The sequence below is a fragment of the Acipenser ruthenus genome, chromosome 27 (genome assembly GCF_902713425.1).
Source record: "Acipenser ruthenus chromosome 27, fAciRut3.2 maternal haplotype, whole genome shotgun sequence".
Lineage (NCBI taxonomy): Eukaryota > Metazoa > Chordata > Actinopteri > Acipenseriformes > Acipenseridae > Acipenser > Acipenser ruthenus.
Genome location: NC_081215.1, coordinates 1041200 through 1069119, shown reverse-complemented (window position 1 = coordinate 1069119; position 27920 = coordinate 1041200). Strand labels below are relative to the sequence as shown.

The 27920-nt window shown below is 41.0% G+C and overlaps 1 protein-coding gene across 2 annotated transcripts; it reads right to left on the bottom strand.

Moving 5' to 3' along the window:
• Positions 1 to 72: 72 nt before the first annotated feature.
• Positions 73 to 26272, bottom strand: LOC117963826 (probable G-protein coupled receptor 153). 2 transcript variants are annotated; one of them, XM_059002344.1, is made up of 6 exons: positions 25770 to 26272; positions 13338 to 13891; positions 8878 to 9307; positions 6065 to 6254; positions 4722 to 4909; positions 73 to 3714 (listed from the first exon to the last, which is right to left on the bottom strand). In XM_059002344.1, exons 1-6 carry the CDS (start codon positions 25857 to 25859, stop codon positions 2893 to 2895), a joined length of 2274 nt encoding a protein of 757 aa, XP_058858327.1. In that variant the 5' UTR covers positions 25860 to 26272; the 3' UTR covers positions 73 to 2892. The 2 variants fall into 2 exon arrangements, with proteins under 2 accessions (XP_058858327.1, XP_058858328.1); XM_059002345.1 differs by having other exon boundaries at positions 13344 to 13891.
• Between the last annotated feature and the right edge of the window lie 1648 nt (positions 26273 to 27920).

Below are 27920 nucleotides of genomic sequence, written 5' to 3'. Positions count from 1 at the left end.
GCAGGGTTGTGACCTTTATGGAAAAAAATCTAAATTAAGAAGACCAAAAAAAAAAAAAAAAAAAGCCTGGCATTTATATTTAAACATTTTCTTTATTTTTTGTTCCTTACAGAACAGAATCTTAAAAGGTTCTCAAAAAAAGTGTAAACCACCGATAAAGTTGAGTTGTGAGTAAAACCCTTTAAATATGATCAATTTAAGACAAATGCAACTGGACCAAGAGATGTCCATTTCCGCAAGGCATTAAAACATCACCAAGAACAGAATGACATCAAGATGTTACGAACGAAAAATACACACAGAACAATTTAAAGAAGTGGTGGCTGGCTTTTCTTCAAAACATTTTTTTTCTTTTGCAACAAAATTATCATTGAAACAAAATTGTGACCAACAAAAACATCAAACATTATTGTGCATTAAATAGACAGTCGGTCATGTATGTAACCTTGAAGAATGGGATATTTTACAGTTTTGTTGACGTAATACTGTAAAAAATAACTATATTCTTTTGGCACCAAACACACTCACTCTAAAAGTACTGCCGTTTCATCATCTTGTTGTAAAAACACAACAGGGCCTATACAATTAAAAAAAAATCATTGCACCTTTGCTTGTCTTCAATTTAAAATAATAATTTAAAAAAACAGTCTGTATGTTACTCAAAATAGTCTTTTTCTTTTTGTGTGTGTTTAATTTCAAACCTTCATATCATTCCCATCACGTTTACAAACAGAAAATCCCCATGGGAAATAGTAAGTAACCAAAGCACAACCAGAACATCACAGAAACACTTCAGTATGTCCTTTAGAATTAAAAAGAAAGAAAGAAATGAAAAAAGAACAGAAAAAAGTTTGCAGCGAGTTGCGGCAAAAAAAATGTGTCTTCAAAATATTGTGCTTAAGAGTGGCAACAATTAAAAGCAGTTTCTCTGTTATTGCAACAGTAACCCAATCCTCAATTGAAAGCATGCCCAGAAACACAGTGATTTGGGATAATGAACAGCAAACTCAATGTCCAGTATAGATCTAAAGATGATCTGCCACGGGCAATAGATTGAGGAACAGCAGCATTTCAGTGCTGGCTCTAGTGGTGGGGTCAACTTTGGAAACAAACTTCTTTTAGGTTTGGTGTTACATAAGAGTGCCTAGAGCAGAAAGCTTCCAGCCTTGCCAAGAGCTACCAATGATCCCAAATCCCTGCTAGATCAGCTTAGCCAACAACCTCCAGGTCGTAAAACATGCAGATTTTATAAATAGAAAAGCTGTCCTGTCTGTCGGTCCTGAAACGGAAGCAGATCTATTAGAAAAATCAGCATTTTATAATAAGACGGATATTGTGGGCTGGATTCTCCTAACAGGCACGTCTTCACCCATGTGGAGTCAGGTGTAAGGGTACTACTGAGGGACAAAAAAGGGTTAATGGATCAAACGAAAGGGAGAGAGATACTGCACGCAACCAATGACATTTTAATCAAAACCAATACTGCTCCACTATTCATGAAATCATTTTGATTTTATCCCAGTTAACACAGCCTCCCTCTTATACTACCTAATATAATGTAGAAATTCATTTTCTGCAGGAAAACACAAAAAGTCAGAGCCTCATAATCACAGCTACTTGCTGTTTCCACCCATGACCCTTGCAAAGACTGATAATCAGTTCTTCATATGAAACCGTACGTGAGTGATATTTCATTCAAATGATGCAGTGTAACCCCACGAGTGCTAATTACTTGAGTCTAAATGCCAACCTGAATCAAGTAATTAGTTTGACCTGGATAAGCCGGGGTGATGTAATCTCTATTATTGCTCAGCTAGTAGAAAGGTGAATGCAAACTGTGAAATGGAATCAATATATACTGCATAACAAGGAGATTTGCATGTAGAAATGGTTTTAAATATCTCAAAGTCTCTAGCTGGTTTATTAAGTTCAATTAGCTTCTCATTTAATAGCAACACGTTTTTGCATAATTAGGGACCCGCTTTGGTACTGTGTTCACCCTTCTCTCAGGAGGTTTGAAGTTTTTAATTTCTGGAAAGCTTGTGAAGTCTCTGATTCAAGTCACACTCCCCATGTCCTGCACTGGTACTCGGTATAGACTGAATTATTTTTAAGAAACAAGCACAGATCCAAGCTCTGCTATACAGATAGCTGTTAGAACACCTTTTGCATCTCTATTCCCATCCAAATGTAACATCCCTTCATCAGTAGCAAGCCAAGTCATCAAATACAATGCGACATGGATTGCTACTCTCTTTAACCTGGGGTAACTGATGCAGTGCTTAGCTGTATTAGAACAAAGGGGATTTAGCTGTGGTACTGTGCTTCACTTAGGCAATGAGACTCTTCTCAAAATGTGTCATAGGAGTGAACCAATAGTGAACAAATACTAAGACATTATTGTGAACAAAACGCTCTTGGGTAGAATCTTGTAAAAAAAAAAAAAAAAGAGATAATAACATGGGTAATATTTTAAGACTCTAAGAAATCGATTTCTGTTTGGCTGCGCTGAATTCGCTTTCTATATACAGCAAGTAGCTTTGCTCAGATCACACAGACCATTTCACTGTTGCTTGCTGTCTTCTGACGATTTTAAAAGCAGGAACATACAAGAAGTATGTACTGGATGATGCCACAGAACTAGAGACTTCAGCTGGGGTCTATCTGAGCTAAACACATAAACAGCTGAGCATGTACATTACACCCTGTTTCCAAAAACTCCCTCTTGTGTTATTCAATAACATTCACAAAATCATATATGTGTTTCTTCTTTGGTGCTTTTCTAAGAAGCTCCATTTTTATAAACTGATCCCATGACACAAAACAGAAAGGGCTACAACCCACACGCTGAGGAACAAAGCAATACAATCAAATTAAAAAATCCTTTGTTCCTTAAGATGCCGACCCAATGGAATCAGAGTGAAACGTTATATATCCTGAAGAAGCAGAGGGAGAGCTTAAAAAACTGTTTGTGCTTCCTTTGCTCTCCACTTTAGTCAGTTTCTCCTGGCTGTTACTGCCCCCCAGGCCTGTCCTAAACCTCCTGGAGGAACGGTCGCCCGTCCGGTGGGTGTTGCTGGGCAGCGATAGCTCTGAATGGAGGCCACCCCCTGGGTCCCGAGAGCCACGGCTGTCCTTGGCACTCCCACAAGCCCCGGAGCGTTGCCGACTGCCTCTGCCATCGCAGGTAACAGCGTTCCCAGAGTGCTGGTGGGGTTCCACTGCCCCCCTGGCCAGCGAACAACCCTTCCCGTGCTCCGAGAATCTCCGTAGGACTTGGGGCTCCCTCTCGAAGTTGGTGAGGGGGAAGTGGGGGTACAGGATGATCTGCTGCTCGTAGATGTCGGGGATCAGGGAGATGGCGGAGGCGCGGCGGGGGGTGTGCATGGGGCTGGGCAGGGGAGTCTCGTCGATGAAGTTGATCACCTCGTCCCGGCTGAAGCAGTTAGCACCCTCCTCCTCCTCCCCCTCCTCCCGAGGCAGCTGCTTCAGAGATATGATGCTCTCCTCGGATTTCCTCCGCTTGTGGTACAGCAGGCTCTCCTCGTGGTAGGAGACCAGACTGCTTCTCCTCCTCTCGTGTCGCGGAGAGCTGTAGTGCGGGACCCCGATGATGTCCTCCGTGGAGCCCCAGCGATGGAGGTAGGACGGGACCTGCACTGCAGTCCATATGCTGTCGGTCTCGTCGTGGGAGAATCTTCTTGTAGGAGGCACCTGGCGTGACAGAAGGGGGAGGGATGAGACGCAGGCATTGCAGGGTCTAGAAGCCAGATAAACATGTGCCATGTGGGTACACCCTAGAAGTGCCACTGCATAGTCCTAACACCATAGGCTAATTATTATTATTATTTATTTTATTTGATGTTTGTAATACAAAATTAAGCAATTTCCCAGACATGAATGATTGAATCTATTAATCTATTACTGGAAAATGTACTCACATCTCATACTGTTCATACTGTTCTGATAACTATACAAGAAAAAATTAAGTGGCACTTTGATTGATTTAAACTACATACTTTTAAAACTGTGCAATCTAATTTAAGAATTGACTGTGGGAGAGATACAGTAGCTGCAGTATCAAATGGGAGCAGCAGGGGGCGGTAGAGTGTGGTGTTGAGATGACAGCAGGTGATGGTGAAGTAAAATGGGATTTTTTTTACCATGAAGCAAAATCTACAGAGCTGTGAACAGCAAGGCTATGTGCATTCTCAACCTTGATCTCTCTAAAAGAGACATCACCAATACATGTTATGCCTTTGTATGAATATAACGGGGAAAGAGGGGACAGCAGTGGTCAATTTAAAGGCGCTTGACCAATCTGATGAGCTGCTGTGGAAATAAACGCTGGGCTCGAACCCTGACAGGCGGCGAGGCCAGATGGCTCACCGCTATGTGTGTTATTGCATTAAGTGGGGTTAAGAAGACGGGTTTGTAAGAATGCAGCTTTGCCACAGACCAGTCCTCTTAAAGGCCACCTTCGAGCCAGGCTTTCTCCCTCAGCAGCAGAGCAATGTGACCAAGGGACCGCCTAACCACACTGTACATCAGCACGGTAATGCTTTCAAAATATGAGCCCTATTCGAAGCAGTATATGTGGGCTCTACCCTACGCAAGGTGCAGGCTTCGATATCCACAGGGAGCGGTCATTTTCCACACTGTGTCGTTACACTTTTGCAATTGGTTTAAATTTATCACAGAAAAGATAAATGGGAATATACCTGCAGATACTGCATTTTATCTTCCTGTAGTTCCCTCATTGGGTAAGCCTGGGAGACGACCCCCCTTTCTAGTGTTGAGAATTCATACTTGGCCATACGGTCTACCGTCATGATTTCAGCTGCACAGCTATAGTCATACGGTCTGTCATATATTAAGTCCGGATGAATTCCTCCATCCTGGCTGTTTTCTGCAAAATGCAGAAAGCATATAGAATTAAAGAATTGCGCAAAATACACAGACACACAGACAGACAGACAGACAGACGTAGAGAGAAAAACAATTCATGTTTTTTCTTTTCTTTTTCTTTTTTGTCCGCCAACATTTTGGAGTAACACAATGATGCAAACTCAGGCACTTACAGAGTATAATTTTGTAAATACATAATGCACTGTATTGCTTTGGTATTATCGGTAGGACAGTCTGATTTTTCTCCAGTCTGGCTGAAATTCATAAGTTTGCAGGCCTACGGAGCTAATATAATTAAAAATAATAATAATCTAGACATTTAAACTGGTGAAACTTATGAAACCTCACCAAATCAAAAACTGACAAAGCATGCATATGCCTAGGATGTTAAAGACATTAAAAAAAAAAACATTTACAAGTAGAGCAGAACTAAAAGCTGAAGCAGGGCCAATTGAAGGATGGAAGAATGGTATCTGTCATCACACAAGCAAGCATCAAGCCTTGCATGCAAGAAAAACGGACCTGTGCAAAAAGCGATGAACCCTTAACCTACCAAACCATTTCTTTGGTTAACAAAAGCAGACCCACATCTAAAAAACCTAAGCAATTTTTCTTTGTTACGTTAGCATATTCCTACTGAAATACATTGGAATAGTTTAGTTTAGCGGGTGCCACTCAGTCTTTATGAATGCGTCATTAAGAACCGCTATTTACTAATGCTGAATAATACATGAACACAGTCTACAGTGTCTACTGTAAACTGAAAAGTGCTTTGTAATCTTGTAATTGTGCATACACAAAGCAGCACACTGCAGTATGCTCCTTCATAATAGACACCTTCCACCAAGCTTTAACTAACTGTTTGATATTCATCAGACGGTTCTGCTGTTGGCTTATTTAGCCTTGCACAGTCAAAAACAGTTTCGCAGATATCAAACTTATTCATTAAAACAGACTTTAAATGATCTTGGTGACTAGGACAGAAAGATGCTTTGTTGCCTAACAAATAACACGCACTACTTCAGCTCTCCTTTAGTGTTAATTGAACCGCGTCAATCCGCAGCCCCTAAACAGAAACCTAATACTGTATCCAACTGGGGTCCTTTCAGATGCTTTGGTAGCTTGAGGGTTAATCGCCATTCGCTCGCCGATTCACCTTCATCGACTTCGTCGTTGGACATAATGGCCACGCACTTCTCCCAGACCATCTTGACGTCCGCTCTGTAGCGATCGCAGGCCCACAGGAACATGGGCAGCAGGATAGACTGGGCAATGGAGCACCAGAGGACGCACAGCACCATCCAGCTGTACGAACGGTCATACTTGAGACTGGCAAAGCTCACCACCTGTGGAAGAGAGACAGAGACGGGGCGGGGGAGATTTAGGTAAAGAAGTGCGGGTGTGCAAGTCTGGGTCAAGATTTATCAGGGGGTTCAGAATCTCGTTAGTGTAACCGGGCGCGGACCGGCGACCCTGCACACAAACGAGCGTCTTAACCACTGTGCAAAAGAGCTGGGCGTGCCTGCATTCGTGGTGTTAGAGCTTTCAATCTCATCTCATCTCACCGACAGGGACAGGATCCGGAACAGCAGTGTATCACGCTGCCCCTTACACATGCATAGCTGCAATGTACTTAATGTGTACATTGTAACTATGCATAATAGCAATTTAAATACACATGTATTTACGAAGTAACTCCTATGTAAAAACTATGCAACTAAAAACGGATTCTTTAACCTGATGTAGTGCAGTAAGGATGATTAACACATGCATCACCGAGCCTTCCCAGGAATCTTTGCTGCCTGCTGTGCGTGCTACGGGCAAGGTCTGCAGAGGGGCGTGTCCATGTCATCTCTGCCGCCACTCTCTACACGCTTCGGAATGAGGAATGTGATTGGCTTGGCAGGTGACACACATTCACCCAGCAACTCCACAAAGGCAGGCAAAAAAAAAACATGGAAACCCCATTAAAATGTAAGAGTGCGCTGCACAAGCCTGATGATGTCAGTGCTGAACATACAGTATTGTTGCTCTGAGTGTGCTAGGTTACCAGAGAGAGAGTACAGCCTGCTGCTCTGCACAGCTAGATGATTAAAAAGCAGGGTATGAATCATGTACTGTGGTACAGCGTACACTGTGAGATAGGAGGTCACAGTGCATCCTAAAGTGTTGACAAGGAAGGTGAGGGTCAGAAAAGAGTCAGACCAGCCTCCATTGAAAATAAATGGAATCACTGACTACCCATTCATTATATATAGGGCCCTTTCTGTGCCGTGTCATTGAGTAAGCTAGACCTGGGTCGTTTCAGTAAAGGGAATGGGAATCTAAAGCCATTTCTATGTAAATCAGTCAGCACTGGATTATCATTTCATCATTTTCGTCAAACCATAACTAAACGAGACAAGCGGACTTGCAAACTGCGCTGTGAACACAATCAAACTCAATCCTGAAACAAAAAACAGAAAAGCACCACTCATTTAATTATGCATTATACACCTAGAAGTTTAGCACCGTACAAACCCAGGAGCCAATAAAATAGTGCGTGCTGCTCTATTCATCTTGATGAGTACTACCCAGTTTTATATTTCAAAGAAAACTTATCCTCACCAACCCCCAAACCAAAAAAAAAATAATCAATCTCCATGCTGTTCTGTATATATTTTTTTAACTAATTGAAATAAAAAAAGCAAGTTTTACCTTGGCTCTTATCTGTCTAAGAGGTGGAGGGTTTGCACAAAACGTTTTAAAAAGGATTTCCGAGAACCAACAGAGAGAAAGTCCTTAGGGAAATTCAACCCCTAGCACAGCAACCAAATACTAATTATAATTTGAGAAGAAAAGAAAACTCCTCTCCTGTCTCAAGTGGTTTTAATTGAAAGTCCGAGCTTTCAGGTCAGTAGGAAAGCGACATGTATTGCAGTCCCTTGTAAGCCCTGTGTATTTAATTACAGACAAATCTGATACATTTAATAGGGTTTGCCGTGACTCTCTACCCATCCCCAGCTGCTATGACTCACAATGTGTGAGTCCAGACACCGGGGGACCAATTAAACTTCATTTGTTATTTATTCTGTTCTTTTCCCCCCAGTAACATCGGTGAAGGAAATATCCTGCAGGATTCTTCATCAAATCATTCCTCCCGAACCCTTCTTCAGCTGGTATAAAGAACAACACAAGCTTCTATAGAACAGGTTTGCTAGTCAAAGCTCCAAGCCATTGAGGGGTACTCAGAGCTGTGTATGATAAGCACTATAACCCTCCAAATCCTGTATTATAAATAATGCCTAACACCCACTTAAAAAGGCATTCTTAATATATGTTAACAACACTTAATATATCTCGGAATAGCCTAAATAGTCCCTATTAGCACCCCTTATTTTCTGATGGAAGTACATTCCATGCACTAGCTCCTGACAAGGCTTTTAATAAATGGTGCTTATGAATAAGCCATTAGAGGTTTTATTGCACAAGGCATAATATTATATGTACATCTCATATACATTTTCGTTTGCTATATCAGATAACACAACAACACCAAAAAATATATAGCCCCTTGCACATCAAGCCTCCCAAAACCTTCTCTAGAAAACTCTATTTCTGAAGTCTGAGAGCTCTAAAGAGCCACTTGCATTGATGGCAGTACAGGAAAAAAAAAATACTCTCACAGTACAAGTAATCTATCTTGATTTCCCATGACAGCCCACCTTAGATCACATTTTTATTTTTAAAACCCCACACTCTAATGGATCTAAAGTAGTGGCATGTTGCGCCGAGGCTCTGTGACAGAAGAAAGGCTTAACCAGTCTCTCGAACCAACAAGACCAGCTGAAAACCAGCAACCCACCAGCTCTGAGGGGCATTCCGCAGTGCTGGGCATTGCTGGAGTTTCCCTCCCTGCTCTCCACACACACACACACACACACACACACACACACACGTGATACAAAGACACAATTCCACAGTCCTTACCAGTATGGGGAATCCAGTTAGAAAATCGTAGATGAATACGATGCCGCTGATCAAGTAGGTGATTTGTAGAGAAGTCTTTAGGGGCTCCGAGCCGTCGATGGAGGACCTCCGCTTGCCCTGCGCGTCCTCCACCACTATGGTGGGCACGTTGAACTTGTTCTTATCAGCGTTGTGTCCCGCGTGGATGGAAAACGTCTGGAAGAGGGCGATGCCGATGCAGACCACCCCCATGACCACACTCCCGCTGATCAGGAGCAGGAAGCACACCCCGAAGCCCAGGCCGATCTCCGTGACGATGAAACGGCAGTCCCGCGCGTAGAAGCGCTCCGTAGTGTCGTGCCAGCCCACTGCTGGCAGTGTGGAGAGAATGAAGGACACCATCCAGATCCCCATGACCGTGTGGACTGCTTGCTTCTTCGAGTTGCTTAACCTGCAAGCGGAAAGGAAAAACGAGAGACGAGTATGACGAGAAGAAACTCAATGCGTCTAAATAAAGATGAATGTACTTCAAATCTGTTTACATATAACCTGCTGCGGGTTTAAACGTTTAGGAGGCTTTGTTCTGAGTGCGAGATCTACACTCTCAGCGAAATTGTAAGTGTAGTCGCTGCTAAAACGTTCCAATGGGGACATGACTTAGAATAGCTGTTAAAAGGTTTTGTTTTTCTAAAAAAAAAAATAGCAAAGGAATTCTAAATTTGTAATAACTAACCCATACAATTTAACAAATTAATAAATAGTGCAAAATATAATATCCAACATGCTAATCTACTGCAGGAGTTTACTGCATGTATATCTTTTTTTTTATTATGAAATCTTCATTTTAATTTTGTTTAACAAACCCTGAGACTAAATGTATAGCGTATGTTACGCTGTAGAAGAATGAGTTTTGAATTATTCATGGCCTCTGAGCCCAGACTTTATTCAGCCAACTGAAGAATATCTCCTATTGGCAATAGATCTGATTACCTGATTAGAATTGTGAGTGTTTTACAACTAACTGCATCGTATGCCGAAGCAGAAAGTGGAAAATGTGGTTTTGTTGGTCTTCCAATGCTTTGAAAATGTTATGCCCAGGTTCTGAAACATCTAGTTAAAGCTCTTTTTTGTGTTATTCTGCTGAGATCATTTGGGATTCAGACTAGAATGCTTGTAGGCTTTTAATGTTGCTGATGGCCTGTCTTGACAGCCATGGGGTAAACTGAGCGACTAACCCAGGGGACCTGTCCTTGCTTTCTCTGCCACAAAAGGTCAGCCATGCAAGATGTTCAGAGCTCTCTGTGTAGATGCGTCTGACAGTGTGATCTTAGCACAAGCATGACTGACTCTGCAGGGATATTTGTATTAAAGCAGATGAAAGAATCGGATGATATTTTTTAATCAGCTTGAATACAGATGACTGTGCAAAGCCTCATGATTCGTGAGCAATTATTTCAAGGAAATTAGAGTGCAATGCAGAAACTAGAAAACTATAGGAAAGAGGCCGGCAATGCACAAAACCAGGAGCACAAGGCAGAATGGGTTAATGGACACTAGACTTTGGTCTCGGAAGCTTCCATTATCTTGTTAATGCTGTTTGTAATCATCTGGTTTCTATTGCAATCGCGCAAGTCCTCTATACAGGTGCTTCCACCGCAGTTCAGGAGCTGCTCTTCAGTTCTAGTTGTCTGCTATAGACACGTGTATCATGTACGAGATCAGCCAGAGTGTCTTTAGACACGTGTATCATGTACGAGGTCAGCCAGAGTGTCTTTAGACACGTGTATCATGTACGAGATCAGCCAGTGTATCTTTCGCGAAGTAAGAGCCAGCACCCTCTCTTGATCTTTGATGAAGTTGCTTTTTGTTTTGCAGGCAATAGACTACTACAGTAGAATATTGAGATGTACCTGTGCTGGCCCTGTGGGCACAAAGTGAATAAATTAAACTAAACAGTACCTAGATGATGCTGGCGCTTACTAATCTAAAGACACATTGGCTGATCTAGCCTGCATTATACACGTCTACGGTAGGCGACCAGAACGGCTTAAACTCGAAGCATCTTAAAACAGAACACAGCGGTATTTGATAAAGGCAATAAGAAGGGGTAGGAATGGTATCAAACATCATTAAAAGATAACTGTCTCACAATGTAACTCATAACCAAAGACAAGAAGGAATTGACCAGAACAACCCCAAATAACAGTACAGCAGGAAAACAAGGGCGGATAATCCACAGCAAACACATGAACAAGCTGATCTCCCCTGCCCTCCAGTAAATTGACAGCTATTGAAACATTGCAAAAGGGATTAACATTGTGCAAGACACATGATGAATGCCTCACACCTGGTGACAGGACTGCCATTCAAACAATGACAGGCTTACAAAAACAAGAGCACAGCTCAGAGACAGCGAGGTCCAACAAGCCAGTTCCCTCTCTTTCTTTATCTCACTGGAGTGCACAACGAGTACAGCAAAGTGTCGCGTCAAACCAACCAGGCGAAAATGTAAGTCAGTCCTTACCTGTTTAAAACCAGTATGTGCCATTACTATAGATCCTACAGCTAATCAATCAATCGATTATTGGTTGCCATGGCTTTTATTTCATTTGTTAATCGATTAATTGCTGCCCAATGACACATGGTTTCCTTGGCGTTGCTAGACTGAAGCTCTTCCATTTGGATTTGACTTGCGATGAGAAATGGCAGAATCTAATAAAAAAATTCAATGTCTCATTGTTTTTTTTTAACGATAAAGACTTCTCAATGTACTGTAAAATGCAGAAAACTTGCCTCATCTGCCACTTCACATGGCATGCTTTCGTTTCCTCAATAACAGCAGCGGGAAACACGCACAGGTGCCTAAATACTTGTTACTATACAGACCTGTAATTAAAATGAGTCTGTATACCGTTGCACAGTTTGCATGTTAATAGCTCTGTATAATAATATGCACATGCATGCTTTCAGTTGCATTTATTAATACTAAAGTATTCTCAATGACGATGCTGCTAGGGGGCAGCACAAAGAACTATGCAGTGCAGTAGCTTGCTGTACTAAATGGATCGCTATGCCTGATATTTCTCAAAGTTCCTGTTGCTTGTTATTCGTGGAATTGTTCCATACTACAGTGTATAATAACCTATATACTGAATGTGTTGATAGTGTTATAAACACAGACACGGGAGTCGACAAGGTGAGTCAAGCCCAATGAAAGAGCCTGGCTCATTTGGACGAGCAGTTATAGACCTGAAGCATTGCTGCATGTCAGTGGTGTAATTCTAAATCTGAAGGTACCGGAACGCCACTAAAATATAGATTTTACTTAAACAAGAATTATTAGAAGCCTAAGAATTCACTTTTTATTTGTATACTGAACTTCTAGTAGCACATAAGAACAGGTCATGCATTTATCAAATTTCTACAAGGATTTCCACAAAGTGTTTTCTCCATGTTTTCAGAATGCAGTGTGTCAGTGTCTGAGCTGCCTATAGATGTCTGAGCTGCCTGTAGAAATTTGTTCCGCTGTGTTCTGGCTCAACTGGACCATTGCTGTTTGTGTATTATCTTGCTGTGTCTCTTTCCCAAGACCAATTAAAGCTTGCACAGAATATACAACGTTCCTGCAAAACGCAAAACTGCATTTGGAGAATTTTACTCTTTAATCCTGGGACAGAACTGGGGGAGACCCAAACAAGTGACAGACTACTTAACAGCAAGGAGAGGCGTGAAGGTGGTACTGGAAGGAAAAGGGAACACAAACAACGAGGAAAACGATAATCAGATATTGGGCCCGATTCACAAAACTCAAGAAAGTTTAGAATGCATTTTGAACCACTTCAGAAATTGGTTTTCTGAATACGCTTAATCCAATTTGTCAAAAAAGGATAAAAAAACAAGTTTTATGAATATCGCCCATACATACAAAGCAAAAATTAAATAAAAATAACACCTCCACTGAAGCAATTTACAGCACAGTTACTTACACAATGTGCTTCAAATAAACACAGTGTAGAAAAGCACAGACACCCTGTAATGAATCAGAATCTCAGCCCATTTAATTGAATGGAGATGCATGGGCTGGAGGCGAACAGCAAACCATACGGTTCAAAGACAGGTGTCTCACCATTCAACTAAAGAGCAAGCTCTGTAGTGGAGAGACCGGTACGTGTCATACGTTGATGCCAGTATTATTAACTCAGGGGTCTCCAACCCTGGTCCTGGAGAGCCCTAATCCTACAGGTTGTATGGGTGTCTTTACATCATCCATGGATAAAGATCTGGAACCATGTTAATCTTAACCAATTAAGTTACTGAGAGTTTGATTGAAACGTAAACCAGAAGAGCCCGTAGCTCTCCAGGATCAGGGTTGGAGACCCTTGTATTAACTCATCAGCCACTAGTAGTAGATTCATTACAGTCCGACAAGACAGACACAGCACAGATATAAAACAGGTAGTAGTAGTGACACACGTTCTTACCCATACCTGTAGTTGACCGGCCATCGGACCATCCACATGCGGTGGTAGGACAGGGAGGTGACGGAAAAGCAAGTAACCAAGGTCAGGGTGTAGAAGGTGGAGACAAAGACCTTGCAGAGTCCCTCATTCCACTCGTAGTCCGAGTGCTGCCGGCGCAGCTGGATCACGGAGTACATGGTGATGGGGATGACCATGTTAAGGATGTGCGTGCCGGCCAGGGTGCAGATGAGGAACTCCAGGGGCTTCCATTTCTTCTGCTTGGCGCTGACGCTCAGTATCCCCCAGGTGTTGGCCAGGATGGAGACGCCTGAGCAGACCAGCCAGGCCACAGCGTTGTTGTTAAGGATCTCCTCATCATTCATGGTGGAGCGTGGAGGCGCCGATGGATGAGAGGATGATGAGGTGTGCAGACAGGTGGGACCAGGCGAGAGCCAGCATCCTACTGGGCAGCGGGATCCTTCTCCAGGGGCCAGACGGAGGGGGCTGCTGACATAGTGATCCTGGAGCAGGAGAGAATGCCTCTGCCAGCCACAGTACGCGGAGGAGGAGCCGTCCTGAATGAGAGTCAAGCAAAGGAATCCAGTTACAACATTGCAAGAGCTTCATCGGGTAGAAAGTAAATGTGCAAAGGAGCTGAACCTCTTGTCAAGGGACCCTGGAGTTAAGCGGTTAGTTGCAAAATTTTTTAACACAGTTTAAAAAGAGACCCGCTAGAAAATTCAAGATAGCAGCTGGCATCTAGCACTAAATTCATCATACACCGCACAGACAACAAGAAAACACACATTTCTAAATGCCAGTGCAGACTCCAGCACTAGGTTTATGCCAAGCTTTACAGGTTAGCGAACATCAGAGATTTCCTGATATGCAGTAGGACATTTCAAACCAAGGAGGTACAGGAATTGGCAGAGGGCTTGTCATTTGTTCTGTGAGTGAGGTAAGCCTGGAATGCATAATTTACTATCGCTGAACAATAACATGGGTTAAAAATAACTGGCTGATCATTGTAAAAAAGAAGACCTTTGTGATTCTGCTGCTTGACTTAAAAAAAAACCTTATCGACTAAATCATTGCAGTACAGCCGTAATGTGGCAATATCATCTTGTGTTTAAAATTCACGAAAACCCAACACCGTCCAACAGCAGCAATCAATCAGACGTGAAATGATGCACAAGGCCTAGAGAATACAATTCTCATGGGTTTATTTTTAGACAAATTACCATTTTTTGTGATACAATTTATTTAGCATTTATTGATCCGTTGGTAATATTTTTAGTTTTAAAGTCTCTGAAATAAAATTGGTTTTGGCAAAAAAAAAAGATATATATCTATCCAAAGCAACTTACAGAGACTAGGGGGTGAACAATGCATCAACAACTGCTGCTACCATTGTCACCAATTATGCTCAGTCCTTTTGAAGTGATGCTAAAGGTCTTGACTGTATGTAATAAAAACTCTGTTTAGACCCATGTGTAGAACTGCACCTTTAAGAGCAACTACACCCCTCCCCTTCCCCAAACATTGTGTTCCTGCTTCTTTAAATAAATGCTTTAAAATTTTCCAGTGAAAACCAGCTTCTGAATTTGCTTACAGGTTTGTCCAATGGGAACGTATGTAATTTACTGGAACCACGGTCTGCTGGATTCTGGGATAAGAATTCAAGTCAGCGTGAAAGCCTCCAACTAGCACTTCGATTGGGCTTAACTTCATTACATGTTCCAATGCGGTTTTTTATTTCATTTTTTGATTTTTTTTCCCCCTCTGTTTAACCAAGACAGCATCTGCCTGAGGCAAGCTAGTAATCAAAGATGCAATATCCCCAATGTAAAATGCAAATTCAATATCCAGATTTCTCCTAATGTTATTCCTGTGGCATTCAGTCTGAATTCATTATGAATTTGTGCCATTATTTTAATGTGGTACTGGGAACTGTAATGGGTATAGACCAGCGCAGTAATCTTGACGCTTACATTTTTAAAAGGAGCACAATGTATAAAAAGGAGAAGTTCAACTTCTGTAGATAATTCAGGGTACTGTCCCATTACTTGTTTTTTTTAGATCTGCAATAAACAGCCTTCAATATCACCACTGGTTGCCACTCTGTGTAATGCAAAGAATACAGTCAAAGAAAGTGCTTTTCAGTGTCATTAAAAGAAAACATTAAAGGGAAGCCATATTATTCTGAATCAGAGTGCTAAGGGAACAGACTATACATGTAAAGCCGTTCTAATCGAAAGCAGCAGAGTCGCAATTTCGAACACGCGCCGTGCAAGATAATCTGAGCTGATTCCCCCAAGAGTAACAATTAGATTAAATTGATTCCTGGAACACATGGTGTAGTTTTTGTAGTGTGCACCTGTGCTCTGTTACAGGGGTACAAATAGAAGTGCTTTGGACCAGAGGCAAGGTGGTTTTCATGTCCTTACTTTTCAAGGGATGACCCCAAGCTAATGAATGCAAAAAAACATATTGTTTTTGTTATAGGTCAGCATATCCTTTCTGTGATTGTTTTAATAACACAATGAGGGAGATGAATCCTCTACTTTAATGAGGCAGAGCATTGAAAGGTGCCCGAAGGTTTATGTGAAGCACTAACTACAGTACATTCTTCCCTCTATACCCATGCAAGGAGTTTAAAACGAACACACACGTGTTAATTGAATTCCTTATTCCAAAACACTGGAGAGGTGTTTACAAATGGCACATCTGCACAAATAGAAGGCACTTTGTACTTGAAGATATCCTTACAGACATTCGTTCCCCGTAGGAACCAATATTCATTAACATGTGTTCCCTTTTCAAATATTTGCACCACCTTATTTTTTGTAACAAAGTAATCTTTCTTTGCATACAAGTCTACATCCATGCATTTTTCAACTAAAATGTTACAGGTATGTCTCACAAATATATTTCACTTTACAAACTATTTCTTCACAAAAAGTTTAAATAAAAAAAACCTCCACACATCTGTTTATTTTGGTAGCAGACTTTGCCATTTATACAGTGAACGATAATGTTGCAGTGGCACACACACCTGGTATTTGTTGCCATGGTAACACTAAGGGGAAGCAAATTGTTTAAGCTTTCAAAAGCATGTTCCTGTCAGCAGCATCACTGGCAGAGTGTGCATGGAATTGCCAGAGCCATAGACCTGCAGTTAAGGCGTGGGGGTAAGTCTGTTCTCATCACCGATTGTTCAATGGCCTTTTAGGCACCATGATTACTGTTTGTATTATTCAATTGTGATGTTGAACTGTCAACATGTACAGGGTCCCTGTATTGTAACACTGCAATTATAAAGGTTCGTGCTTAGTAGTTTATAATATATGTAGCAGGGTGGAGGCTGGGTGCGAACCAGCACACCGCAAGGGAGCATCTTAATCACAATGCGAAAGAGCCGGGCTCGTCTGCATTCGTGGCTGCACAGCTTTAAACCTCATCTCAGCTCACCGACGGGGGACAGAATCCGTAACGGCAAAGCATCATACAGCACTGCCCGTTACATCGTGTGCATCATGCCGATGATCCCTATTTATAAAGGGAATGTGCTTGAAAGAAGAAAAGCCTTTTCCGGCATTGGTGCTGTCTTTTTCTATATAGGGGAAGACTAGATGTTGATCTTCCAAAACACAACAGGATTTACTTTGGTAGCAGGTGACCTCCAAGGACACGGCAAAAAAACTACCAAGAATCACGACTGTGTTAAATACAAAAAGAGTTGCATCAATATACACTGGAGGCACTGTGGACACAGTTTGCAGAGCTAATGTTGTAAACATCCCAGTTGATCTTTGCTTGTGATAATTGGAACTGTGCTTTTTATATAATAAACATGTTGAAGCAAATAAACTGCAGGGGGATGGGGATGGGGATGGGAGGGACACTGAAAATAGTCAGACTTTAGAACAGTTACTGAGACCAATGTGTACAGATTTTAAGATAAAGGCAATGGTTTCCACAGGGTAATATGGTCTAGCTCGCAGTCAGATCTCAACAGAAACAAGACTCCCATTGCTTAGCAGCTCACCTCATTCCAGGTTTTACTGCAAGCTTAGTTTGGTCCAGCAGATGTGCTGCATGCTTGTCAATATTCTGCAGTTTATGGAACCACAGCATGCAGAAGAAAAAAAAAACTCTAATGATTTCTGCTGCCATATTAACATGGACTGTATCCATCAATGATCATGATGAATCTTGAACACCCTTAGCATAATTGAAACATCTGAATGACCTTTTCAATCAATTTCACATAACCAGGCTGCCGTGTTTTTGTAATGCAGTCGTCCTATTTCCAATACATGCAATTATTTCTCCCCATTATTGAAAAAGCCTTTGCTTTATTAAGTTAGGTTTCCAACTCCGGGGGCTGGCACTGTGCAAATATGTTTTCAGATCTGCATTGAAGAGAAGTGATTTCTAAACAAATAGACTGACCCACATTGAACTGCATGATTTGTGTTTTGTATTTGTTGTGCTTAGTCAGAGCTTTTCTTCAAGAATCATGAGTCCTAGCATCCATCCTGCATGCTATTCCTTATCTAATCTAGTAACATACTCTCTGGTACATAAGGATCAGGTGCTTTCTTCAGTTCAAAGATATATATATATATATATATAATTATTATTATTATTTATTTTTTAGCAGATGCCCTTATCCAGGGCGACTTACAATTGTTACAAGATATCACATTATTTTTACACACAATTACCCATTTATATAGAGTTGGGTTTTTACTGGAGCAATCTAGATAAAGTACCTTGCTCAAGGGTACAGCAGCAGTGTCCCCCACCTGGATTTGAACCCACGACCCCCTGGTCCAGAGTCCAGAGCCCTAACCATACTCCACACTGCTGCCCTACTACTCCATACTGCTGCCATATATATATATATATATATATATATATATATATATATATATATATATATATATATATATATATATATATATATATATATATATATATAGCAATGATTTGTAAAAAGGTTAACATGGTAAGAGATCTACCTTTTATTTGTCTAACATAGAACACAACTGGATGGAAGAAAAAATATTCAATTAAATATTCCCTCCTAAGTGCAAAGTAAATATACTTGCTACGTTTCCATAGAGACTGGTTGGCAAGTACCTCCGCAGACGACAGGAACAGGCATTGATTAGATGAATTACAGCAGCGATAGCATCAGCTACACAGGCTGCTAATGGCCTTTTGCTTGCACTGTGTTTGGGCGTAGAGGAAAAAAAAAACAAGAAGGAAACAACAATGGTCTAGAAAAAAGGGTTTGGTCTATTTGTTGAGAAGAGCAAAGACTCTACCATCACAATAGCCTGTCTATTGCACTGCTCGCTGGAGAATAACGGTCACGTTTCTTTGCTTCATGGTGTCTCATGGCTAGCTTGATAGACTTTGCGTTAATCTAATACCCTGTCCGCACTACCTAGATCACATTTTGATACTGATGTTAATGGTGTGTGTTGGACACTGTGGGTAGGGTACAGGACTATCGTAACTGTAACATTAGGATACCGGAACTTTCGGTCATGCAAGATTAATGCCAACTGGGTTCCGTGAAAGCAGGTACTGAAGCAACAGGTTTAGGGCTGTGTTGTGGTATCATATAATGTGGTGCATTGGAACATTGTTTTTAATTACATCAATGAAAGCCTCAATTCATTGGCTTTCAAATCAAATAATTCAATAGTTCAGGCTGTTCTGCTATGAAACTCTATACAGATTGCACCAGGCTATATAATCCAATTGCTACATGTAAAGTATGGGTAGACACAGACGCTTGATTCCTGTTGTTTTTTAATAGCGTGGCATCTGGAGAAGTCTTTCCATGGAAACCTGACTCCTGTAAAGTTTGTATGTCATCATACACAGTTACCAGTGCTTTGGTTGAGCCCACGGAAAATGCTGACTGGTTTAAATATTCATATTTAATAATTCATTGCTGCTTTCAAAGGAAGGCAACCGTATTGCGTATGCGACTGCTGGATTACCAGTTTACCACTGTGTCGCGGGGCAGCAGTGTGGAGTAGTGGTTAGGGGCTCTGGACTCTTGACCGGGGGGTTGTGGGTTCAATCCCAGGTGGGGGACACTGCTGCTGTACCGTTGAGCAAGGTACTTTACCTAGATTGCTCCAGTAAAAACCCAAGTGTATAAATGGGGAATTGTATGGAAAAAATAACGTGATATCTTGTAACAATTGTAAGTCGCCCTGGATAAGGGTGCCTGCTAAGAAATAAATAATAATAATAATGTACTGACGTCAAATATGAAAAAATGATAATTACGAATGGAAAAACCAATTGAATACACAGGTTGACCCTCTCGGTTCTGGGAATGCAATGTAATATGTATTTTACAATATGGTTTTTTTACAGTAATAAAAAAAAAACACTGCATTTGATATACTGTGACGATTTTCTTCAACATTAAAAGGTGAAAAGATCTTGGAGTCTATTCAATTGATATTGATATTGATGTTGACAACTGTCCGTCCATCACGATCTGCACAGTGAATATGATAACTGCCTTCAATTTGCACCAATTTTCACCAAACGTTTGTCGTTCGCACGGGATTGCATTTGGCTGTAATCTGATAAACTTTCGACTTGACATGACTATGTTTTAAATCTGTACATGCACTCGTTCACGTTGTTTCTTTAAGCAGTCCAGTATGGATTCTGTCCCCTGCTGGTGAGATGAGAGGAGGTTAAAACCTCTAATAAACACTAATGCAGACAAGCCCGGCTCTTTTGCATAGTGGTTAAGACACTCGATTCGTAACCAGCCTCTGCCTTGTTACACATACACAAGAATCTATTTTCCTGAGTCTGTGTGATTTATATCAAATAATCCAAATGCAGCATATGTCACTCTCTCGCTAGAGTGCTCAATTTAAAGAGTTAGTTACTGCATTGTATTCTCTTGAGGGGTCAGTGTATTCATTTATATTGCTAATTAAGAAGGCTTTCAATATGAATAGAATTGCAAGCGTTAAACAAACTGGAGGAATACGACATAATTTAAACATAGTTTTGCTGTATTGAAGCATGTGTATTTCATGCATACAAATGAATAAATTACAATACATCTGATAGGCCTTCAGGCAAAGGATATTAAAGCATCCTGTAATATTTTCAATTCATTATTAGATGCCTTTGAGCCAGGGTTATATGTATTAAAAAAACAGCTTTTGCAATATATATTTAAATGGGAAACTGTAACTGTAAACTGTAAACCTCTAGACTGTAAACCTCTAGATCTCTAAAGTGAAGGGGACTTGCATATATAATGGTGTACCATGAGATACCATTGCATGACCTTCAGCCCAATACAAATTAACCTTCAGTCTGAATTTCCTTCATAGACTTAAATAGTTAAGATAACAATAGAAAAAGACAGAGGTGGGTCTAAGTAACATGCCACAATGTATAAGGGAGTATTTAGCTGATCTAAACACTGTCCTCATATAAACTCTTAAACTGTCGCCCTTCCTAATTTTATTGCAGATTTGCAAAGTCTTGGACTGTCAAATAATACTCACAGTTAATGTGAGGAATGACTCAGACTGCTATACAGTCCTTCAGTCGTGTGCACATGTATTAGAACACCTCCAGATTTGTCATGTATATCCTTTATATACCTACCTGCATGAAAACTTCGGGGTGTGAGAATTTCAATTTTCAGTCAGTTATGTAGAAAGAGTAGGCACTCATGTGTGAAAATGTTAGACCACTTTGTGCTTTAATAATCTCAAACAACTTCTAAAACGCCTCATGCACTTTATCATTTGTGGCTAAGTGTTCCTTTTCTCTTACTATTTGAAATGAATTGCATGCATGGCCTGCTGAAGTCATCAATGAAATTAAACAATCACTGATTCGCCTACTTTGACACATTTCCAAGATTTTCAGTTCCAGTGGTTTGATTCCATATGCACAACAAATCGGAACTACGGAATCAATGGGGTGTTCTAATACATGAGCACACTGCTGTATAAGCATCAATGAAGCAGGCAGCTATGTTCAGACAGTGCATTCATGTTACTGTGCCAGTCATCAAATTCCCTAACACAGAATCTGACACTGTGCACTGTGAATAATTATGCCGAAACGCACTGGCGCTAAACCTGTTTAATACCTCCATTAAACTCTTGTATTAATTACAAATTCTGCAAAACCTGTCTTCTCCGTCACTTTAAAGTATGTGTTATTAATGGTCCTCTGTAAAACAATTGAGTTTTATATCTCTTCCTACTGCTCCTGTTGTCATTGTTAAAATAGCGCTGATTAAAGCACTAAAACCCAAGCAGATTGCAGGAGGCTCGCTCCCTTTTATTGAGATAATGAAGCTGATATGAAACTGCCTTCCTTTTTCCAAATCCACAGGCTTGGGTTGTATCCATTTGGGCACACAAGCAGATGCAGCCTCTTTGTAAATGATTAATCAATGACTAGCATAAACAGTTCTTGCACAGGAAGTACAAATGAAAAGGCTTGACAGGGTAGAAAAAAGCATGACTTGTATCTTAGAGCAAGTTATAGCAATATCTAGATCTTTTGCATATTCACACAATGGTGCTAAGACACTTGGATGGATCTAGGTCAGCATTGGTCAATCACAGTCCTGGAGGGCCCTTCCACTCATGGTCTTTGTTCCAACCCTGTCCTAAATTGTTTCATTGAATCAATTAGACCTCCATCCAGATCCTGAAGTGGTTAATGATCTCATTTTACCTGTTAAACCTGGAGTGGAATGGCATCTCCAGGGCAGTGAAAACTAGACTGGGAGTTCCATTCTGGTCATAACTTTGGTTCCTGAACTCAGACACAACGCAAAAACCATTGCTTCATTTAAAATAAATAAATATATACTTAATGGTCCATCAGAATTGAAGTATATTGGTTGTGCTTTATGCAAACCAACATAGGAAGGATAATGACTCCACCACAATGACTCAAAATGGGGCAAGTCACTTTTGTTGCATTTTTTAATTCCAACAAAATTATATGATGGGGAAAAGAACATTGAGGTTGTGAATGCACAGTATGGAAGTCCATCCTCTTAATCAGTTTACTCCTGTGCTCACTCTTTCCAACCGCAGACAGACTTTGAGTGGTTTTATAAATGCAGGGAATGCAATATCCTAGTAGAAGAACATGAGTTTTTTTTCTACTGATTGGTTATTATCTGTCCCAGACTACTGGAGTAACTCATGTGTAAACTAGATTTCTTGAAAGGCAATCAGACATAACGAAAATAAATGGGTGTTTGGTTATTTGGTCTCAAAGGCATCGGATCTCATATGTGCAATTATTTCCTTTGTCACAGTCTCTGTTTTAACCTGCTTTTCTGGGTTGCAGATCCCATCGTCTCTCTCTATCTCCTTCTCAGCTTCTCTGGCATCAGTCCCGTCCACTTTAATTGGCTAAAGATTACGAGCCTCCCTACAGGTTTTCATTTATTTTAAAAGAAGAGGCAACACCTTCTGCCCACTCTTGAAAGACATGTGTGGATGGAAAAATGAATCTGAGAGACGCTGGTGTTGCGAGATCTTTAGGCTTGCAGTAAAGTTGCTATAGAAACTCTCTCTCTCTCTCTCTCTCTCTCTCTCTCTCTCTCTCTCTCTCTCTCTCTCTCTCTCTCTCTCTCATCAAGTGTAATATGTGCAAGTTGCATAAGGGAACTAATTTTAGACAGGCTTCCACCTACTCGCTGGATGAGTAATCTATTGAGGAGAAATTGCTTTGCAAAGTTGGAATCCCTGCTATAAAGCAGACTTCTATGCAAAGCTGTCTGAGTCGGAGATGCATTCATTTTGCCCGATACAGCATTCTCTCAGCGCCTGCTTCCTGACCTTTCGATCACTGCATAATTCCTTGACTTTCATTCTTATAGTCTTGTCTCGGATGTTGTTATATTGCAGAGGATGAGAAAAAGACAGCTACTGTTCTGTCTCACGCTATCAAATATATCCCGGTGGGGCGGAGTAATTCTATTTAATTCCCGAAAAGGAGGGCTGATGTTCTCGTTGTAGAGGCTGTCACAGTAATCGATGAACCTGCTTTACCAGCATATGTCAAATTTGAATCTCATTGTCAAGTTTGACTTCTCTCATTAAAAAAAAACCTTCTTGTTAAAGCACTGTTCTTGGGTGCAGGCTGGGTGCGTTTATTCTGTTCTTAAAGAGGATCTTGAAGCTGTTTGGAGACGATGTAAAGCAGTCTTGTATCACACTGTCAAAACAGACAGCCTATTAATAATTGCTGAGTGCCGGACTGGGTCACAGTCATAGCAGACCCTCTTTACCAGGCAGTGTTGGCTTACACAGATAGATATTGACACAAGAACTGTCTTAGACTGTTGCGAAGGGTGAATTAAAGTGTGCCGTGTATAGGAGCATTGCTGCATGTAAAAGAGCCCCAATTTAACTGAAGGATTAAGCATATTGGGGGACTGCTTACTCTTGTTTCTAGGTTATCTTTGAGCAAGCTCCTACAGCCAAAACACAGACTGCTACCTAAGCTGTACACCAATACAGCACCCACCCTTGTCTTTCTGCTGTACCGTTACTGTACTGCAGCGGTTATACACCTTATAAAGTATGGCACACACACACATTGGACCCGCCTTATATTACTGTATGTCGTAAAACGCAGCTATTTCTTGGCTGGACACTCAAGACATCCAGTAATCTACTGATGAGCAATTGCTTTGGAAAAGTTAGGAGCGCCACACAATAAAGCAGATTGTTATTCAGAGATGCCTCAAGTGCTTTTATCTGAATACCAAGGAGGGCAACTGAGGATATGTGTGCTGACGCAATTAAAAAACAGGGGCCAAAGAATGGGCTACAGAGTATACCACAGGCATGGGGGAAAATGAAAGGCAAAACAAACCGTTTCGGTCCTATCCTGTCAACTAGCGTTTAAAACTGAAGCTTCTCCCAATCGCTGCTCACGTGCAGCATTTACAACGTGGTTACCATGGCAGACGTCGGCTGACATTTTGTGAAACTGTAAAAGGTGGAAGAAATTCAGTGATGATCAAAAAACAGTCAACGGCAAGGTAAGAATATTTTCAAAACGTCAACACATGCTGAGGGCTAGCACAGTAAGAGAAGCCGGGAAGCTATTCCGTCGTTTAACCGAGCGTCGGAGTGCTTGGGCACTGGTGTGGTGTGGCCTTCTGCTAGTGAAGCTGAAATGGCTTTTTTTTTTTTTTAATTTCCATTCCTCATACTCTAGTTTCAGGTAATTAAAAAAAAATGAACCGCTGAAGTCCGGTTGCAACAAATGGGTTGTATAGGAAAATTGAAAACTGTCTAATCTTTTGGTGTGGCAGCAACACGGACTGCATAGTAAAGGTGGGTTGTAGCTACAAAAGAGCATTGCAACATGACATAATGCACCCACTGCTACGCGTGGCTGCTTATTTTAAGTAAATTGAAGTGCCGCTTCAGCGAGCGGACACATTTCATTGACCAAGACAAGGGAGAAAAATATTCGTGGAGAGCGCGTGGAAAGGACCTTTTTTAAAAAAAAAAAAAAAAAAACAACAACACGTGAACACCTTGGCTGGCGCACGTATTCGTTTTTACCCCGGAGTTGCCGGCTAAGGTTTTCACTTCGAACCCAAATAAGTAACCAGGAAATGAGATTATGAGGAAGCAGTTGCATATGTAGCCAAATGATACTGTGTTGGAAACCAGAAACGCATTAAGATAATCGGGTGCTACTGAAGCTGAAGTTCGTCCAAATGAACGTATTTTCCAGGTTTGCATCAAAGGTTAGATGCAGATTTGCATGCTTTATTACAAAGATAACGCGCATTCTGCGGAAGTATAATTCAATACTGATTAGTGAGTTCTTGCGTTCTACCAGTAATCTATAGAAAATCGATCATAATTGCATCTGTTATTCTTAACTCGACAGTGGGGCAGAGGTTGCACGCCTTCGTGTGATAAGGTGATTTTACAGAACATGTTAACTTCCACTTTGCAGTATTCAGAATACTAGCCTGCTTCCATCAAGTTTTGAAACACGCTGCTGATAAAAATGTCTTTTTGGATTGTCCACAGTGTTCAAGTTTGCCCCTATAGCCAAAACTAGAATTCCAGTGTTCTGGAAACCGTCAGCCGTCTATACATAAGTCTATACCGAAAGCTGTGAGTATGTGAAAGAACTGAACGTAAAATCTTCAAAAATGTTCAATCAAAAACATGCATCTGATATCAAACATTATCATATGACCGGGCAGTTTTTATTGAATGCACATTCAATTCAACCAGTGTGCTATTAAACATGTAGGCACATTCCTGCCGACCTTGCATTGAAAGTGCAACTGAAATTAAATGATTATCACCCGTCCAAAATATGTCCGGAGCACAACAGTACAGCTTATAATAATAATAAACACTGTACCTCTTCAAAAAGCTTCCTCGACGGCAGAATATCCAAAATCTCCCAAAATATATGTATTTTTATTTTAAAAACGCCGGCTCCTGTTTGCATGCACCGATCGTCAAAAGCAGCCCCTGCATTCCAGACCACTGGGCGAAGACACGGACTGGGACCTGCATGGAGCTTTCAGTCTCTGGTGGGCGATGCTAGTCGCAGCTTGATTTCCCATTTAGATTTATAAAGTTCAACCTTTATTGCCTTTAACGACGTATCCCCTTGCTCCTCGGTCGCACCAAGCTTAAAATGAACAGCATTGTATAGGGGCATGCAATTGGAATAAATAATAATATATATATTTAAAAACATACAAAAAGATTAAAACATACAGAAATAAATAAATGGATCGCCAAGAACATCGTGTTGCAGTTGCTATAGACTGTAATGACAAGGTTGTGGTTTCTTTGCTCCGTGTTCTCTCTCTCTCTCTCTCTCTCTCTCTCTCTCTCTCTCTCTCTCTCTCTCTCCCTCGCCCCTTGTGGATGTTGTGTGCATAGCTCCGTCTCTCAGCAGCTACAGCGATGCAATATTATTCTTTATTTTATCTTAAGGGGTTGGGAGATCTCTTGACGCGCATGCTTATTATAGGCAAAAGCTAAGGAGCATTTTATAGGCGCGACTGATGCACTGCCGCTGCCTTGATTAGCACCTTGAGATGAGCAGATAAACAAAACGAACGGCTGCAGTTATTTTCTTCGTGTAGCTATGACCTACACTCTGTATTGTTGTCCGCATGTATGATTACAGCGTAATTTAGGAACACGGTATATACGTTTTAGATAATGAACGTGCATATTTAGCTGTTATTATTATTATTATTATTATTATTATTATTATTATTATTATTATTATTATTATTATTATTATGTATCTTCCACGCTGAAATGAAATTAGGTAACATCCATTCGCTTGTCATTGCTAGAGTTTATTACGTTTGTACTTTTTATTAAAAGGACGGATTCAATTGGATGCGTAGATTTTGCCAGTTCTTGGAAACTGATACTCTCCCTCTCTCTCTCTCTCTCTCTCTCTCTCTCTCTCTCTCTCTCTCTCTCTCTCTCTCTCTCTCTCCATCTCCCCCTCTCTCTCTCCCCTCTCTCTCTCTCTCTCTCTCTCTCTCTCTCTCTCTCTCTCTCTCTCTCTCTCTCTCTCCGTCCGTCTCTCCTCTCTCTCCCCCTCTCTGTCTCTGTGTTGCAAAGCGACTCAAGCTTGTTGACAGCAGAGGTAATCAGAGATCATTTCATTAGGGTGGTAAGAAGGGTTTTTATTTAGATTGGCTGTTGACTGCGGAGGTCTGATCCGACTCAGGAAGGAGTGGGGTTCGCTAGCAGTACATGCTGTACCGGGGTATAAAACATGTCACCTCTTAAGCAGGCGAATCTCAGTATGACTCACACAACCCGGTTAAGGGTCAGAGGTTTTAATGGGTCACTTTGTCCAAGGGCAGTCATTTAAATTTCACGGGAACTGTCTTTGAACATCGCTTCTTCCATTGAGCTTGTAAGAAGCCTGATAAACCATGCAACGAATTAATCTGCATAATATAAAGAGATAATGCTTGTCTTTGTACCACATTCTAATTAAGCAGACCCTTTGTCACTTGAATCTTTTTGTAGCATCTTCAATGGTTGATCTTTTTTGTGGTTGTTTTTCTACGCGTGAAATGCTTTGATCAGATACTATATATGCTAGCAGTGATATATATATATATATATATATATATATATATATATATATATATATATATATATATATATATATATATATATATTATAGGGTGGATAGAGCCACCGAGGATGCAGCACTGAAGGACTGTGGGTCACAGTTAGCTTTCCACATTGCTGAGACACTGTGTGCTGGAGCCATGCAATTGCAGCAACCAACCAGTTGGATCATGGGCCAGGTCCAACATGATCCAAACAGTCCTGCAGAGGGGGAGCTGTCCCATTCGGTACCAACGGAGACCAAGTTATCATCGCAGTGTCGCAGTATCTGCTGAAAGGATTGGTTTTTTGTAAATGTTACAAAGGCATGGGCGGATTCTCAAATCGTTTTACTCAAATTGTCCTGAGCATGTCCACTTGGAGTAAAAAGCCTTGAGACACTGAATTAGAA

What these genes read in the sequence shown, in the direction of transcription:
- LOC117963826 (XM_059002344.1), bottom strand. Translation starts at nt 25,859, where the DNA reads ATGCAAACAGGAGCCGGCGTTTTTAAAATAAAAATACATATATTTTGG. An exon ending in TAACTGGATTCCCCATACTG is followed by an intron (nt 6,255 to 8,877) that starts GTAAGGACTGTG and finishes TCTCTTCCACAG; the next exon opens with GTGGTGAGCTTTGCCAGTCT. An exon ending in ATAAAATGCAGTATCTGCAG is followed by an intron (nt 3,715 to 4,721) that starts GTATATTCCCAT and finishes CTGTCACGCCAG; the next exon opens with GTGCCTCCTACAAGAAGATT.